Raw genomic sequence first — 14,178 nt, 5'->3', positions numbered from 1 at the left:
TGGCGCGCCAGCTATCGGTGTTTAGACCCGGCAACCCACCGAGGGGGTTGCTCGAGGTAGTGTTTTAGTCAGTGGGGCTCGTCGAGATCAGGAACTCAAAGCTAAATGCAGACACATGATTTAGACTAGTTCAGCCGCTAGATTGCGTAATACCCTACGTCATGTGTGTTGGATGGATTGAATTGCTTTGGAGGGGGTCCCTGCCTTGTCTTATATTGCCGAGGGCAAGGTTACAGGTCGGTGGGTTACAAGAATACCAGTTGGATACGACTAGAAGAGTTCTACTCTAATTTCTATGAGTAGTCTTCCTAATCCTCGACTAGTTCCTATCTTGTCACGTAGACTACGTTGTTCTGCACCATAGTCTCTCTGTCAGATACATCTCGGTGTCCAACTCCATATTTAAGACTGTCCAAACCTTCTGGTAGGCCCATAGATGTATGTACGACAGGAGCATCTGATGAATCTGTGATCAGTTCGATTCAATGTTAACATTCATCATAGGATTATATTGTGATAGCCATGAAGGGAGCAAAGGATGAATCGGTTTGATAGGCTCGGCTCAAATTGGGCTATGGAGTTTTTTTTGCATGGGATCAATTAGTGATCATAGTATGGTACAGTGATGGCCATGAAGTGGTTATAGTATAAATCGGCGATCACTGTTTTTTGTGACAGTTTGAGCAACGGCTAGTTTCTTGGCTTTAGGCTATTCATACCCCATTGCCCGGCCAATTCGTCTATGTTAGAGTTTTGGAGAAGCTATAGGCTTAGTTTCCAGATATACACAAGTTTTCTATTCACCTAAGTGCTCAAGACAAGATTAACACATTTAGGTATTGATTAGTGCTAGTTTAGGCAGATTAGCGCATTACTTTAGGGATTAGCCTAGAGTTTTGAAAGGTTTGCACACCTCCTTGTTATTGGTGCTTCCACGCACCAATGGTTGTAAATCCGGGGCTTGTAAGTCTTGCAATACCCTCCAACTATGTAAGTGTAGTGGCCGGTAGTGCTTGTGAATGGGAGGAGAGGCTCTTGGGCATTTTGACAAAACTCTACCAAGTGAAGAGTGGCAAGAAGCATCTAGGAGGGCCTTAGGTAGAAACCCACTTGCACGTGGGGAAGACTCATTGACTATCCTACGAGTTACTTGACTAGGAAGCATATGCCCTTGCTTGGGCATTTCCTTGAGAGGGGCTCCAACAACGAGGACTAATGGAAAGCTTTGCTTTCAATCTCGATAAAAATTGTTGTGTCGCCGTACCGGGAGTTTGCCTTCTCTGCCTCATTTACCTTCCGCATTTCTTATTGCACTTTACATTCCGCATTTACCTTTCCTAAAATTGCTATGTGTAATTTATTGGATTGGAACCTATAGTGCAAAACTCTTTTGGATAGAGATAGCAACATATAGAAAAACCTAGTGCACATCTAGATAGAAATTGCAATAAGCTTTTATATGTGTTTGAAGTCTTAGTTTTTAAACACCCAATTCACCCCCTCTTAATGTGTCACGATCCCTTCAGTATCGAATGACGTTACATTGTGCAGCCAAATAAAATTCGTAATTGCCATCATGTAATAAGATACGCCGCAATCTGATTCCCTTTGCATTTGCATTACCATTTCACGTACCACCAAACAGCACCAAAGTTCATTTCATCAGTGATGGTGATTTTCAAAGCGTAGGAAAGCCTATAGCAGATTAGCAATGTGCTTGTTAGGTTCCTTATTCTGACAAGGCACGTTGTCCATAAGCACAGGTGACCAACATTGGAAAATAACCAGCATGTAGTGTATTTAATTATCATTACAGATCCAACATATTTACATGGTCTTCACATGAAATGCACAGATGTCCTAAAATAGTAGATGAATTTGTATATATAACAATTTACTGACAATAAGAACAGACTATATATACATGATGAGACAAAGAAGCATCCATCTTTATTCGACGTAAGTCTATATACGTACGAATCTGAGAAATACTAAGGTAAACCTACTCCATGGGGTAGGAAGGCTCCATGGCTAGGCCGCACATACCCCTCTTGTCCGAAATATCCTTCTCCATTCTCAAGTAACCGTTCTCACCCCATGTGGTGCCCCAAGAGTTCTTCATCAGCCAATAGTTTGTGCCATCACTTGCCTTTCCATAACCGATTGCTGCAATTCCATGATCCAAGTCTGTGCCGCAAGAGCCAGTCATCACACCACCGGAGTAGAACTGAAATGTCATGTCTCCTCCATCCACGGCCACCGAGACAGGCTGGTTAGCTACAGCCTTCATGAGGGCTACGTCATTGTTTGCCGGCACATCTTCATAGCCCTTGATGGTCGCAGCGCTGTTCGATCCACTCTTGCACTTGCCATCCGCAGCTGCGTAAGGATAGGCGGACTCGGTGGTTAGGCCGCCATTCTTGATGATGAACTTGAAGGCGTCGTCCATCAAACCACCCTCACATCCCTGATCCTCTCCATGGACATCGCAATCCACCAACTCTTGCTCCGAGAGCGAGATGAGGTTTCCGGTGCTGATTTTCACAATGCCCTCTGTGGCGGCCACAGCCGAGAACACCCAGCAGCAGCCTGCAATTGGTTAAGTATGTTTCAACGTATGGATGCCATCAAACACTAGTTGCAGAAAAATAGTGTTGACACAAGTGTATCATCCTTCTAATTAAATGTACTTACCACACTGTCCCTGATCCTTGATGGGAGTCACAGCACCTTTGGTTCTCCAGTCGATGGTCGCTGGAAGCGCATCAATGCTAACATCCTCGTACCTAAATCCGGTAGGGACCTTCACTGGGCTAGGTTTGAAGCCCTTGTTAGTCTTGGTGGCCCTGAACTCATCGTTGGTGAGGTCGGCGAACTGGTTGACGCCGAGCCAGAACTTGCGGTTCCCAGTGGCGTTGAATGACTCGATGAACTTAACATTGGCCTTGAACACCTCGAACCGCCGAGCCTTCTCGGCAGCATCTTTGTAGACACGGCTATACTGTGCCATCTATTGCTCGTGCCTTGCCACCATGGCTGAGTCGTCGCTCAGGTCGCGAGCTGCGAGAGCACCACTGAATAAGAATGCACAGCCGAGGATTGCGAGGAGAAAAGCTTTAGGGCTGGCCATGGTCGATCAGGCCTTTCAATAGGTTGCTACTGGTGGCGTTGTGCACTGTGCTTTTGATTTGGTGATTGGATATGCAAGAGTTGCACGGGTATATATAGCTACGGGCCTGTATTTTTGTAAGTATTAAGATACGGTTCTTGTACGATGTACTGTGTGGAAAGGGACAAGTCCGTGGCCGTGAAGTACGGTGTGGTTGACAGATGGTATAAAATACTTGTGCTTGAAACGTGCGTTTGCCGCACTGCTGAGAATGCCCGTTGTTTATGCCCAGCGTTCTAAAAGCATAATAAAGATTAAGCCCCACATTTGATCACAGGCATTAATAATATTCGACATATAGAATAAAAATTGGAAAAAAAAACCTACCACCAGGGACAGAAATGTGATTTTGACATATAATTCCAAAATAAGTTTTTCCTTGTTATCCTTATATCCTATACTTGAACGTTCACTTGTTATAGATATCTATAAACTTAAAAATTAACATAGTCAGACGTGCTTGAACACTTTAAACGATGCTATTCAACTTATTTATATCAGTTTGCCACTCCACAATTTTCCTTATTATCCTTATATCCTGTACTTGAACGTAACGATTCACTTGTTATAGATATCTATAAACTTAAAAATTAACATAGTCGGTTGTGCTTGAACACTTTAAACGATGCCATTCAACTTATTTATATCAGTTTGCCACTCCACTAAAAATCTTCAGTGATATATTGACGCAGACTTTGTGAGATAAATCCTTTTTACTGATGGTCTTTATCACAAACCATAGTGCTATCCGTCACTGTCGGTTCTGTTAAAAGACCTCAAAAACTAGACACTTAATTTTCCTAAGTTCTCCGCTGCCTCCTTTCCCCTCTATGCTGCATGCCTCCACGACCATGATTTCTCGCCTAGGTGGGAGCCAAGCCATGCACGGGTTGGAAATTTTTAGAGTTCCGCGTATATCAAAATTATTCTGCGGATATATGTAGATGGTGTTTTTGAAAGTTAATGTGTCCATTTTAACAGATATACTGTAACAGAAAATAATTGCCCAAAAAGTTTAGTATTCATGACTTGGTTGTTGCACATGAACAGATAATACAGCAACCCGAAAAAGCAAACAACGAACTGCTCAGATGATCACACTGTTGTCGTTAGTGCTCCACCTGAGCACTCACCAGCCGCACTACCGCCATTGCCGTCCTTGTCGTCCACCGCTGTTGCAGCAGCCTCTTTCTCCTTTTGTGCAAGATTGGCCTTGTCCCAGTGCATCCGAGTATAGAGGTGCAGAATCATGCCGTCCTTATTGCAGCCGTGCACGCCGCACGTCTGGCACGAGAGCCCGCCATTCTGTTGCTGCAGCACGGTGAACACCTTGCCCTCCACCTGGATCTTGATTGTCTTACCAGGCGCAGCATTGTCATTGGTCTCCACGGATTCCTTCGCTTGGGCCACAGAGCCATTCGCTCTGTCAGCTGAGTGCTCTCCTACAGCTTCCTCAGTAATCTCGCCATCCTCTATACGTTCAACGTAAGGTTGAACTTCTGCCGGTCCATCTACTTCCATGGGCGCCATGGCTGGAATGTTTTTCACTGTTGGTGCTGCCATTGACGGTTCTGATTCTGCCTCTTCATCAGCTTTCATTGACTTTGAGGTGTTGTTTTGCACCCGAGTAATCTCACCATCCTCTGCAGGTTCAATGCGAGGCTGAACTTCTGCCAGATCATCTACTTCCATGGGTACCATGGCAGCAGCATTTTTTACTTGTAGCACTGCTAATGGCGGCACTGGTTCTGCCTTTTCACCAGCTTTCACTGAATTTGAGCTGTTGCTTTGCACCTGAGTAATCTCGCCATCCTCCGCAGGTTCAATGCCTTTAACCTCAGCTGGACTATCTACTCCCATGGGTGCCATGGCAGCAGCGTTTTTTGCTTGTGTCACTATCGGTGGTGCTGATTCTGCCTCTACATTGGCTTCCATGGACTTTGAGCTCTTTCCTAGCACCTCATCACCCCCGGTGGAAAGGACAGATGCATCCTTCTTGTTGTTTCGTACAGCAAGTCTCATCTTGTGCTTGTGCTTCTTCCCAGTAAGGTGCGACCGCATGATGATCTCAGATGGTGCCTTAGCGTTGCAGCAAGGGCAGACGAGGAAGCCATCCACCCGCTGTATAGGATGGCATACATTATCTACTTCCATGGTCAGAGAGTCAAAACGACAGAAATTATTTTCCTCAGCCACAGCAGCACTTGCACTGGCCTTCATCTCTTTATCTCCATGAGTCTCGGTACTGTCCCCAGTGGCAGCGTCTTCTTTTGTGGAAGCCATAGTTGTTACTTGCAGCTCACTATCATCACCAACCTTTGCTTCCACTGACTTCGCCAATGGTGCTTCCACCTGAACTGCCATGGCAGCGATGACAGCTGTGTCATTGTCCATCAGTTGTACTTTTGCTGCCGCATTTCCACCTGTGGAGACGTTGGCAGAGACATCAGAGCTAGCATTTGCCTTATTCTTGTGCTTCTTCCCTAACAGATGGTGCCGAATTCCATTCATCGATGGGGCCTTCACATTGCACAGCTCACACAGCAGGAAGCCTTGCAACATCCGCACGGTGTGTGACACACCATACAACTCCAGAACCAGCGTTTCAGGATCAGCAGTGGCAACAGCTGATGTGTCAGCTTCTGGCACAGACAAGCCTTTCACGCCCTCCTTTGCAGCCTGGTCTGGTGGCTTGCTGGACGCTTGACCCTTATTCTGGCCCTTGGATATGTGTTTGCTCCCTTCGAGGTGGCACATCATGGTGACACGATCTGCTGTCCTCACGTTGCACACCTCACAGAGAAGATACCCGTCCATCTGCATCACCTCGTTCAGCGCTCCTGTGTTCGTTAGCATTGTGAGCTTAGTTGGTGTGTAGTCCCCCGATTGAGCCAACTCTCCGTCCCTTGCCTCGTGCCCTGCCTCAGGCTCTGGTTCTGTCATTGGCTTTGGCAGCTCCAAAAGTGCTGTGGCCTTCCTCTTGTGCACCTTCCCATTGACATGGTCCTGCATGGCCTTCTCGCTGTTTGTCGAGATGCCACACACCATGCAGGTTAAGGTGATCTTCTGCTTCTTGCTCCTTGTTGCTGCTGATACTGTGGACGCTGCCGCATGATCAGGGCTCTTCCGCTTGACCCGTGAGGTGGCTGCTACGTTTGCTTCAGGATGGGCCTGCGCATGAGATTATCACAATCAATTTCTTCAAGAGTAAATTTCTCAATGAGCAAAAAACAGAAGTACCTATGAAGTCCAATTTTCACAGCAATATATATTGTCTTGATCATCAAAACCATGATTATATGTTATGTATACAAAAGAAAGTTCCATGTATTTGAATATTAAAAAGGTTCAATACACTAACAAGACACATTAAATTTGGTTAGTTTTTAGTTTAAATAAACAACATAATAGCTTTTCAGTCAACATAATAGGAGTTAAAAAAAATGAACAAACATGCCGTGGGTATTCTTATCAAAGAGCAATTCCTGTCAAAGTTTACTATTAAAATTTCAAGACTGTAGGTGTCTTTTTGTTAGACAATTGAAATGTGTACCAGTTTTGCCATTGGCATCATATACCGCAAAGTCTACAATATGACAAACTGGTTATCCAATTTTTTGTGCATACCGAAATACTGTTGTTATCAGTTTTAAGCATCCCTGATCCAACAAACCATATATGAAATAAAAGGAAAAATAGACATTTTTGTCCCTTATGTTTGACATGAGGTCCAAGTTTCGCTCAACTTTAATTGGTCCCTCAACTTCCGTTTTTAGGTCAAACTCGCCCTTGTGCCAATACAGTGCAATTTGTTGGCATGAAACTAAGGCGACAAGTGCTTTTTGCCCTTGACACATGTAGACCAAACATGTATGTGCTCATATTCCCCTTGATATATACACGCAAAAATATATTTGTTAACTAACACATAATATGGTTTCTAAAAATGTATGTAGTGATAGTCTTTAAAGTCATGCATGTGCTCATACAAATTCAATATGAAAATTTATGTACTCATACTTTTTGGTATATATACAACTCAATATATGTATGCATACTCTACAATCAGCATGTGCTCACATACTCATGGTACAATATACAGGCTCCATATATGTATTCATACTCTCTCAGCAAATATGTATAAACAGTTTGGATCATACTGTTCAAGCTGAGAAGCTGCCATGAAGCTCAAACAAACAGGCCCTTATTGTACTTAACCACGGAAATTGAGGAGAGGAAGAAGGAGCAAAGGGCAAAAAGAACTTTTCATATTAGTCGCATGCCAAAATGGAGCCCCACATTAGCACAAGAATGAGTTTGACCAAAAAGCAAAAGTTAAGGGACGAACTTGAAGCTCAGAGCAAAGTTGAGGGATCAAAACGCCCATTTTGCCGAAATAAAATAGACAAATTTTGCAGTCATAGAAAAGGGAGGAACACCTATGGCAAATGACAAAGGGATTATTTATGAGAAATAATTTACAAGGATACTTCTACACGAGAGTTTATCATTCGAAGTAATTTCAGGAACAACATATTTGGTACGTTATATAGAAGCTTCACTTATGGTTCGTGTTTTAAACATCCAAACAACAAAGTTGGCATGAATTTTAACATTCCAAGCATACTTCAGGAGGAAACCGTGCATGTTTCGAGCAAGTTTCAATCAGCATTCAAGTATGATAAGCAAGTGTAGCACTTGTCTCAGTCCAGTTTCATATTTTGGTAACATATTTGAGACCAAGTTATGACAAATCATAAGTTTCAACTCATTAGTAGAGAATTCACCTTCCATATGCCCCATTTTGTCCCGGTTTAAAGTTGGCCCGGGATAAAAGGTTCACCAACCGGGATTAAAGCTCGGTCACTAGTGGGGGCTCACCAACCGGGACCTTTTATCCTGGTTGCAAAGGCTAGTGAAAAAAAAAGACCCTGAGAGGCCTTTTATCCCGGTTTGAAACACCAACCAGGATAAAAGCCCCCCCTTTTATTATCCCGGTTTATCATACCAACCGGGATAAAAGGGGGTCTTTTATCCCGGTTAGTGTTTCAAATCGGGATAAAAGGGTCCCCAACGGGGTGGCTGAAAGAGGAGTAAATCCCTCGAACCCTTTTATCCCAGTTTGTAATACAAACCGGGATAAAATGGGGTCTTTTATCCCGGTTGCATATTTCGCGTGAAAAATTGCGTGACTTGTGATTTGCGGCGTGCGCATGTGGGGGGCCTCCTGGGAGCCTGGGATTTCTTTTTTTTTTTTTGCAGCGCCTGCCGTGGTGACCCGTTTTATCCCGGTTGGTATTACCAATCGGGATAAAAGGGGGGTCTTTTGTCCCGGTTGAGTGACCCGGAACAAAAGGACCCCCCTTTAGTCCCGATTGGTTTATTCCGGATGGATTTTCGGGATATTTGCACCTTACCAACCGGGACTAAAGGCTCTACCAGTGACTAAAGTCTTGCTAGAAAAGTACCTACATTGAAAAAGGGGGGGGATTTAGAAAATTTGAAGAAAACAAAAAAGTTCTTTTCTAGAAAAGGATAAAAATAGCTGTATAAAAACAAACGATGGCTAAGTGTGGGGCTTTGTCAATGATGGCCTTGGTTAATTAGTGAGTAGAGCTGTAAGAAAACTTATGCAAAATGTGCTCTACGGTAGCACACTTGGGGGGTGTTTGGGAGGAGGGGTTAAATTTTAGCCCCCGTCACATCGAATGTTTGACACTATTTAGGAGTATTAAACCTAGACTAATTATAAAACTAATTACACAACCTCTAGGCTAAATCGCGAGATTAATCTATTAAGCCTAATTAGTCCATGATTTGACAATGTAGTGCTACAGTAACCATTCGCTAATGATGGATTAATTAGGCTTAATAAATTCATCTCGCGATTTAGCACAGGGGTTCTGTAATTAGCTTATGTTTAGTCCTCCTAATCAGTAGTTGAACATCCAATGTGACAGGGCTAAAGTTTAGCCCCTGGTATCCAAAGTCCCAGGCACTTCTACTGCATTAAACAATCAAACTTTGGTAGCATAAAAGCATGCTACTTTAATATGGTGGCGACATACATGTCTCCAAGTCATAGTTCGATTTGTTTACATTATTGGCGTGGTTTTTATTAGCACATACAACAATGATTGGAGTTCAGCTAGTGGTACACAAAAAGTTGTTTCGCTAATTGGACTATTCGTAGCATGAGTTATATCTTTGTTGTCGTATATTAGCACTTGTCCTTTTCGAAACCATTATTTGAGTGGGATCAGTCATATACTCATATCCATCAAAGCAAGCTAAGGAGTCTCACATGACACATGTTGGATGCCGACAAAACAAAAGCAGTGCTGTACACTCCTGGCCTATGGAATCAAGAATCAACTCAATGATCCAAAATATTATGCAGCAACCCACATTTGAAATGAAATTTCTACCAAATATCAGATCTACAGCATGATCTAAAGATTTCATTATCTGGAAAAAAAAAACAGTGCAATTTGATAGGTAACTGGATTTGCCATTCGCTCAGGTGAAAAATCTAACACAGAAGACGATCAAATGACACATGATTGCTCGAAAGATGCAGCATAAAGTAATGCAGCAATGATGGCTGCAGCTAGTGCTCACCAGAAAAGATTTGATGGGACGTAGAAAACGTGAGGCCGACCGAGATGGACAAACACGTAAATTACCAAACAGAAAAAGGCGGAAAGACAGCCGTACCTCACGCGCGGCAACAGGCAGAGATGCGTTGCCGGTGACAATCCTCGCCGGCGGCGGCGCCACCGGCGCGCCCGATCCCGCCGCCGAGCTCCCGAGCGCGGGCCACGAGAGGCGGAGCAGCTGCTCCCTGATCTCGCGCCTAACCTCCAGCTCCAGCTCCCACTGCTCCGCCTCCTCCCGCAGGATCCGCTCCCTGATCCTCGCCTTCTCCGCCTGGCGCCTCAACTCATCAGCGGAGTCGGCCGCCGCCGTCGCGGGCGGTGGGGGCGTTGCAGGCGAGAGCGAGGGCATGACCGGATTCCCCACGCTCTGTGCCGGACCGCCACCGCCGTGGCTGTCTGTAATCGAACAGCATGCATCGCGCGCGATGAAAACATTGAGAAGGAACAGGGGGATCGATCGACCGATCGGTGAACAAACCGAGTTAGAAATTAGAATCGGCTGGGGCCGGGATAGGAGTAGGGAGAGATCTCACCTGCCGACCCGGAGCCGGATGTACTCGGCGCCGCTGGTGTCGAGGGCGTGGTCGGAGGCAGAGAGCGGCTCCGGCGCTCGTCGCCGGCGCGGTACTGGAACTCCATGCCGATTTTCGGGAGAGAAAGAGGGAGAGAGGGTTTTGGGTTTTATATGGTGATTAAAAGGCCTGTACGCCGAGACGGCGCATGGAAAAGAGAAGGGCCCGGAGGGTCAGTTTTGGCCATGGCAAGTGCACGACAATTAATGCACGGGCGTGCCACACTGCCAGCGATCGGAACATACCTGGAGGAAAGTTTGTTCTACTTCTTCGCGGAAAGGGAATCGGATCGTAAACATAGATAATAGAGTATTTTAGGTAAGAGAGACGCCTGACCCCGCTCCGCCATACCTTCCCATCCGATGGCATCCAATGGAGTTGAGCTGAATTGCGGAACAGTAAAGTTCTCATGGCCTAGTAGCGGTGGGCATTCGGGTAATTCGAGAATTTCAGGTAGGGTAATACGAGTAATATAAAGTTCGGGTTTTCAAAACCGCTCGACAAAAGAGGGACCTAAATTTCCAGGTACCTGAGTTTTCGAGTACGGGTATCGAGTAATCCAGATTACCCGAGTTAAGAACGCTGGCAGATGCAACATCTCAGACTCACAGGGACATATCACATGTATTGACACATGACCAAATTAAACTACTTCGGGGTGCGTTTGGCAGAGTGCTGTGTCTCAAATCCTAGCGTGGTCAAGAAACAACGAGGTTGGGATTTCACTTAAAACGTCTTTTCATTCAACAGTGAACGTTAAATTTACAACAGGTAGAGCTCCCTTTTTATAATGTCCCGGAGGGCATTTTACATTCCACAAACGCCCTTACTCAACCACTACATTTCAAGAATATGCTTTACACGAAGTTTATTTGGAGGTCACGCTTCTCACACCGCCCAACAGCTTCGTGAATTGTGCTCTCACAAGGCTCTGTGATTTCTGCCTTAACCGCTTCAACGCCGCCACACCATTTGACCTCGCGTCTGAAGCCATCGCCTTGTACTTGGGATTAACTTAGCCTCGGTAGTCCAGATTCCCCTGGCCTCGCGACTGAGATGCGCCTAGCTTCGCGTTCTGCCCCCTGCTGCAAAGGTGCGGTCCTGCAAAGATAACAATCGACTTGGATAATGTGGATGTGCCTAGCCTCGAACGAACCCCACGGTGGGCGCCAATGTTGTTTCTCAAATCCAAGCGAGGTTAAGACAGAACGAGGTTGGGATTTTATGCTATTTTACATTCCACAAACACCTTTACTCAACCACTACATTCCTAGAATATGCTTTACAAAATCTTCCAGGACTTGTGATTTTATGGCACTCCTCCTTTCAAAGTCGACCACAAATACTGACAATTCTGATGCCCATTTAGTGATCCTGCTCAAAGCTTCCCTATTTGAGAAGAGATCTTGAACAGGCTGATTTGTGACAGCCACAATTCTATGACCCTCGAAGTAGTGGCACAGCTTGTGCGCTACCATGACTACTGCATAAGTGATTTTTTTCCAACTCTAAATAGAATAGCTTCGAGCCGGCGAGTGCTTCTGATGTGAAGTAAACTGGGATCTGCTTTAGCTTGCCATCCATTTTTATTTCTTGGATCAGGGCAGCATTGCCGGCTGTGTTCGAGGCTAAGACGTAGAGCAATAGGGGTGATTTTGGTTCGGGAGGGCATAACTTGATCATGTTCTGTAGGTAGTCTTTTAGTTGTTGAAAAGCCTTGCTCTACTCCTCACCCCATTCAAACATTTTGGAGCTTCTCAAAACTTTGAAGAACGACAAGCTTTGCTCTGCAGCTCGGGGAATAAACATGTTAAGGGTGGCGACCCTTCCGATCAGCGAACATCATTTACCGAAGATGGCTCTTTCATATCAAGGAGTGCTTGGATTTTGTCACGGTTGGCCTGAATGCCTTTGGTGGTGACCAAACAACCTAGAACCTTACCTCGTTGCACTCCAAATACACACTTCTGAGGGTTTAGCTTCAGGTTGGCTGCTCTTAAGTTGGCAAAGGTCTCCGCGAGGTCATGGATGTGGTCTCCCCTCTTATCACTCTTTACGACTATTTCATCCATGTATGCAAGAATGTTCCTGCGAAGCTGCTTGGTGAGGATGATTGTGATCACTCTTGAGAAGGTATGTCCTGCATTTTTTAGCCCCTCTGGCATCCTGACGAAGCAGAAGGTTCCATAAGGGGTTACAAACCCTGTCTTTCCCGCATCCTCTTTATTGATTCTGAATTGGTGGTAGCCTAAGAAGAGATCCAGTAGTGACAACATTTCACTATTGGCAGCATCATCCACTACTTTGTCCACCCTTTCTAATGGGTAGTCATCTTTGGGGCAAGCTTTGTTCAAGTCAGTAAAATCTATGCACATCCTCAACCTTCCATTTTTCTTTCTGACTGGGACAGTATTGGCCAACCATTCCAGATAAATGATGGGCCTGATCACATTAGCTTCCAGCAGTCTGTCTACTTCAGCTTTCACAGCTTGGGCTTTCTCATTGGACATCTTTCTTAGCTTTTGCTTTTTTGGCTTCGCACTGGGCCTGATATCGAGGCTATGTTCTATGATCTCTCTACCAACTCCCTAAAGATTGCTTGTAGACCATGCGAAGACATCCTTGTTCTTGTTTAGGAAATCAATTAACTCCTTCTCTTCATCGGGCTCGAGGTTAGCCCCTATTGTGACATGCCTTTCCATAACAGAACCGTCCAAGAGGACCCTCTTTGTTTCACCATCTACACTTATTTTTTTTTTCTTTGTCCCTCTTGGGTTTGACATATGGCTTCATCTTTTCTTGTTCTTTAGCTTCACTGGGTGTTGCAAGATGGTGAACATTCTTTTGCCCTGGGGTTGCACCCTTCTCTATGTTTCTTGCCATTTGTTGATCACCATATACCGTGATGACTGCTTTTAGAGCCAAAATTTTCATACACAGAAAAAGTTTCCTGATGGACACATCGAATTTGTTGATCAAACCTTACCCGAGGATGGCAAAATAGGGGTAACGCATATCGACCATGTCGAAAGTGATGCACTCTGTTCTTGCATTATCAAGATTCCCGAACGATACTGGAAGTGTTATCTTTCCAAGGGCCTTGACTGGTTTCCCCTCGAAGCCAAGCAGTGGGACTTCTGCTGGTTCAAGTAGGTGTGGATCAATCTTGATCTCTCTGAATGTATTGGCAAAAATTATATCTGCAGAGCTACCGTTGTCCACCAAGATTTTTCCTATCTGCCAACCGGCAATGATGGCTTCAATTACCATCGCATCATTGTGTGAAGCTGTCTTCAACTTGAAGTCTTCCTCTGTGAAAGTGATTGGCATGTGTGCCCATTCTGGCTTCATTGAGAGGCTGTCAAGTATGATTGTATTCACTTGTTTGAAGTAGTCTCATTTCTGCCTTTTGCTTTTGAACTTGATGGCAGGTTTGTGTTGGAGGTATGCCCTATAGGCAATCATAGAGATGATGATATTCCATTTGTATCCATGATTTATATTGTATTCCTTGAATATCCATTAAATGCCACTTGAAATGATTTGCAATTATGTGAATTGTATGTGAAACTCTTTACTTGTATGGTTATTCTAAAAGTTGTCCCTAGTCGGAGTTCATGTGAGGACACACATGAATATTAGACTAGCACATGTATTAGTTGATGATTATCTTTCACGAGTCATGGACATAGAGATGTCAAACTAATATTGGGTACATGTAGAGACATGTAGAGACATGTGGATTGACTTACTTAGGGGCTATCAAACGCTACACCAT

The 14,178-nt window shown here is 44.7% G+C and overlaps 3 protein-coding genes across 3 annotated transcripts; all 3 read right to left on the bottom strand.

Annotated features, from left to right (window-relative positions):
- Positions 1-2,002: 2,002 nt before the first annotated feature.
- LOC117862087 (senescence-specific cysteine protease SAG39-like) lies at positions 2,003-3,175 on the bottom strand. Its single transcript, XM_072294500.1, has 2 exons — positions 2,695-3,175; positions 2,003-2,589 (listed from the first exon to the last, which is right to left on the bottom strand). The coding sequence occupies exons 1-2, from the start codon at positions 3,008-3,010 to the stop codon at positions 2,003-2,005; spliced, it is 903 nt and encodes a 300-aa protein (XP_072150601.1). The 5' UTR covers positions 3,011-3,175.
- A 983-nt stretch (positions 3,176-4,158) lies between these two features.
- On the bottom strand, positions 4,159-10,703 carry LOC117862263 (uncharacterized). Its single transcript, XM_034745797.2, has 3 exons — positions 10,362-10,703; positions 9,887-10,224; positions 4,159-6,340 (listed from the first exon to the last, which is right to left on the bottom strand). Exons 1-3 carry the CDS (start codon positions 10,465-10,467, stop codon positions 4,265-4,267), a joined length of 2,520 nt encoding a protein of 839 aa, XP_034601688.1. The 5' UTR covers positions 10,468-10,703; the 3' UTR covers positions 4,159-4,264.
- Positions 10,704-13,382: 2,679 nt separating this feature from the next.
- LOC140223186 (uncharacterized) lies at positions 13,383-13,730 on the bottom strand. The gene has a single exon (XM_072294730.1). The coding sequence runs from the start codon at positions 13,728-13,730 to the stop codon at positions 13,383-13,385; it is 348 nt and encodes a 115-aa protein (XP_072150831.1).
- Between the last annotated feature and the right edge of the window lie 448 nt (positions 13,731-14,178).

Source organism: Setaria viridis, chromosome 6 (genome assembly GCF_005286985.2).
Source record: "Setaria viridis chromosome 6, Setaria_viridis_v4.0, whole genome shotgun sequence".
Classification (NCBI taxonomy): Eukaryota; Viridiplantae; Streptophyta; class Magnoliopsida; order Poales; family Poaceae; genus Setaria; species Setaria viridis.
The sequence above is the reverse complement of the archived record's forward strand: the minus strand, read 5'-3'. Positions and strand labels throughout refer to the sequence as shown.

What these genes read in the sequence shown, in the direction of transcription:
- LOC140223186 (XM_072294730.1), bottom strand. Translation starts at nt 13,730, where the DNA reads ATGCCAATCACTTTCACAGAGGAAGACTTCAAGTTGAAGACAGCTTCA.
- LOC117862263 (XM_034745797.2), bottom strand. Translation starts at nt 10,467, where the DNA reads ATGGAGTTCCAGTACCGCGCCGGCGACGAGCGCCGGAGCCGCTCTCTG. An exon ending in ATCCGGCTCCGGGTCGGCAG is followed by an intron (nt 10,225 to 10,361) that starts GTGAGATCTCTC and finishes GTTCGATTACAG; the next exon opens with ACAGCCACGGCGGTGGCGGT. An exon ending in TGCCTGTTGCCGCGCGTGAG is followed by an intron (nt 6,341 to 9,886) that starts GTACGGCTGTCT and finishes TCTCATGCGCAG; the next exon opens with GCCCATCCTGAAGCAAACGT.
- LOC117862087 (XM_072294500.1), bottom strand. Translation starts at nt 3,010, where the DNA reads ATGGCACAGTATAGCCGTGTCTACAAAGATGCTGCCGAGAAGGCTCGG. An exon ending in CAAGGATCAGGGACAGTGTG is followed by an intron (nt 2,590 to 2,694) that starts GTAAGTACATTT and finishes AACCAATTGCAG; the next exon opens with GCTGCTGCTGGGTGTTCTCG.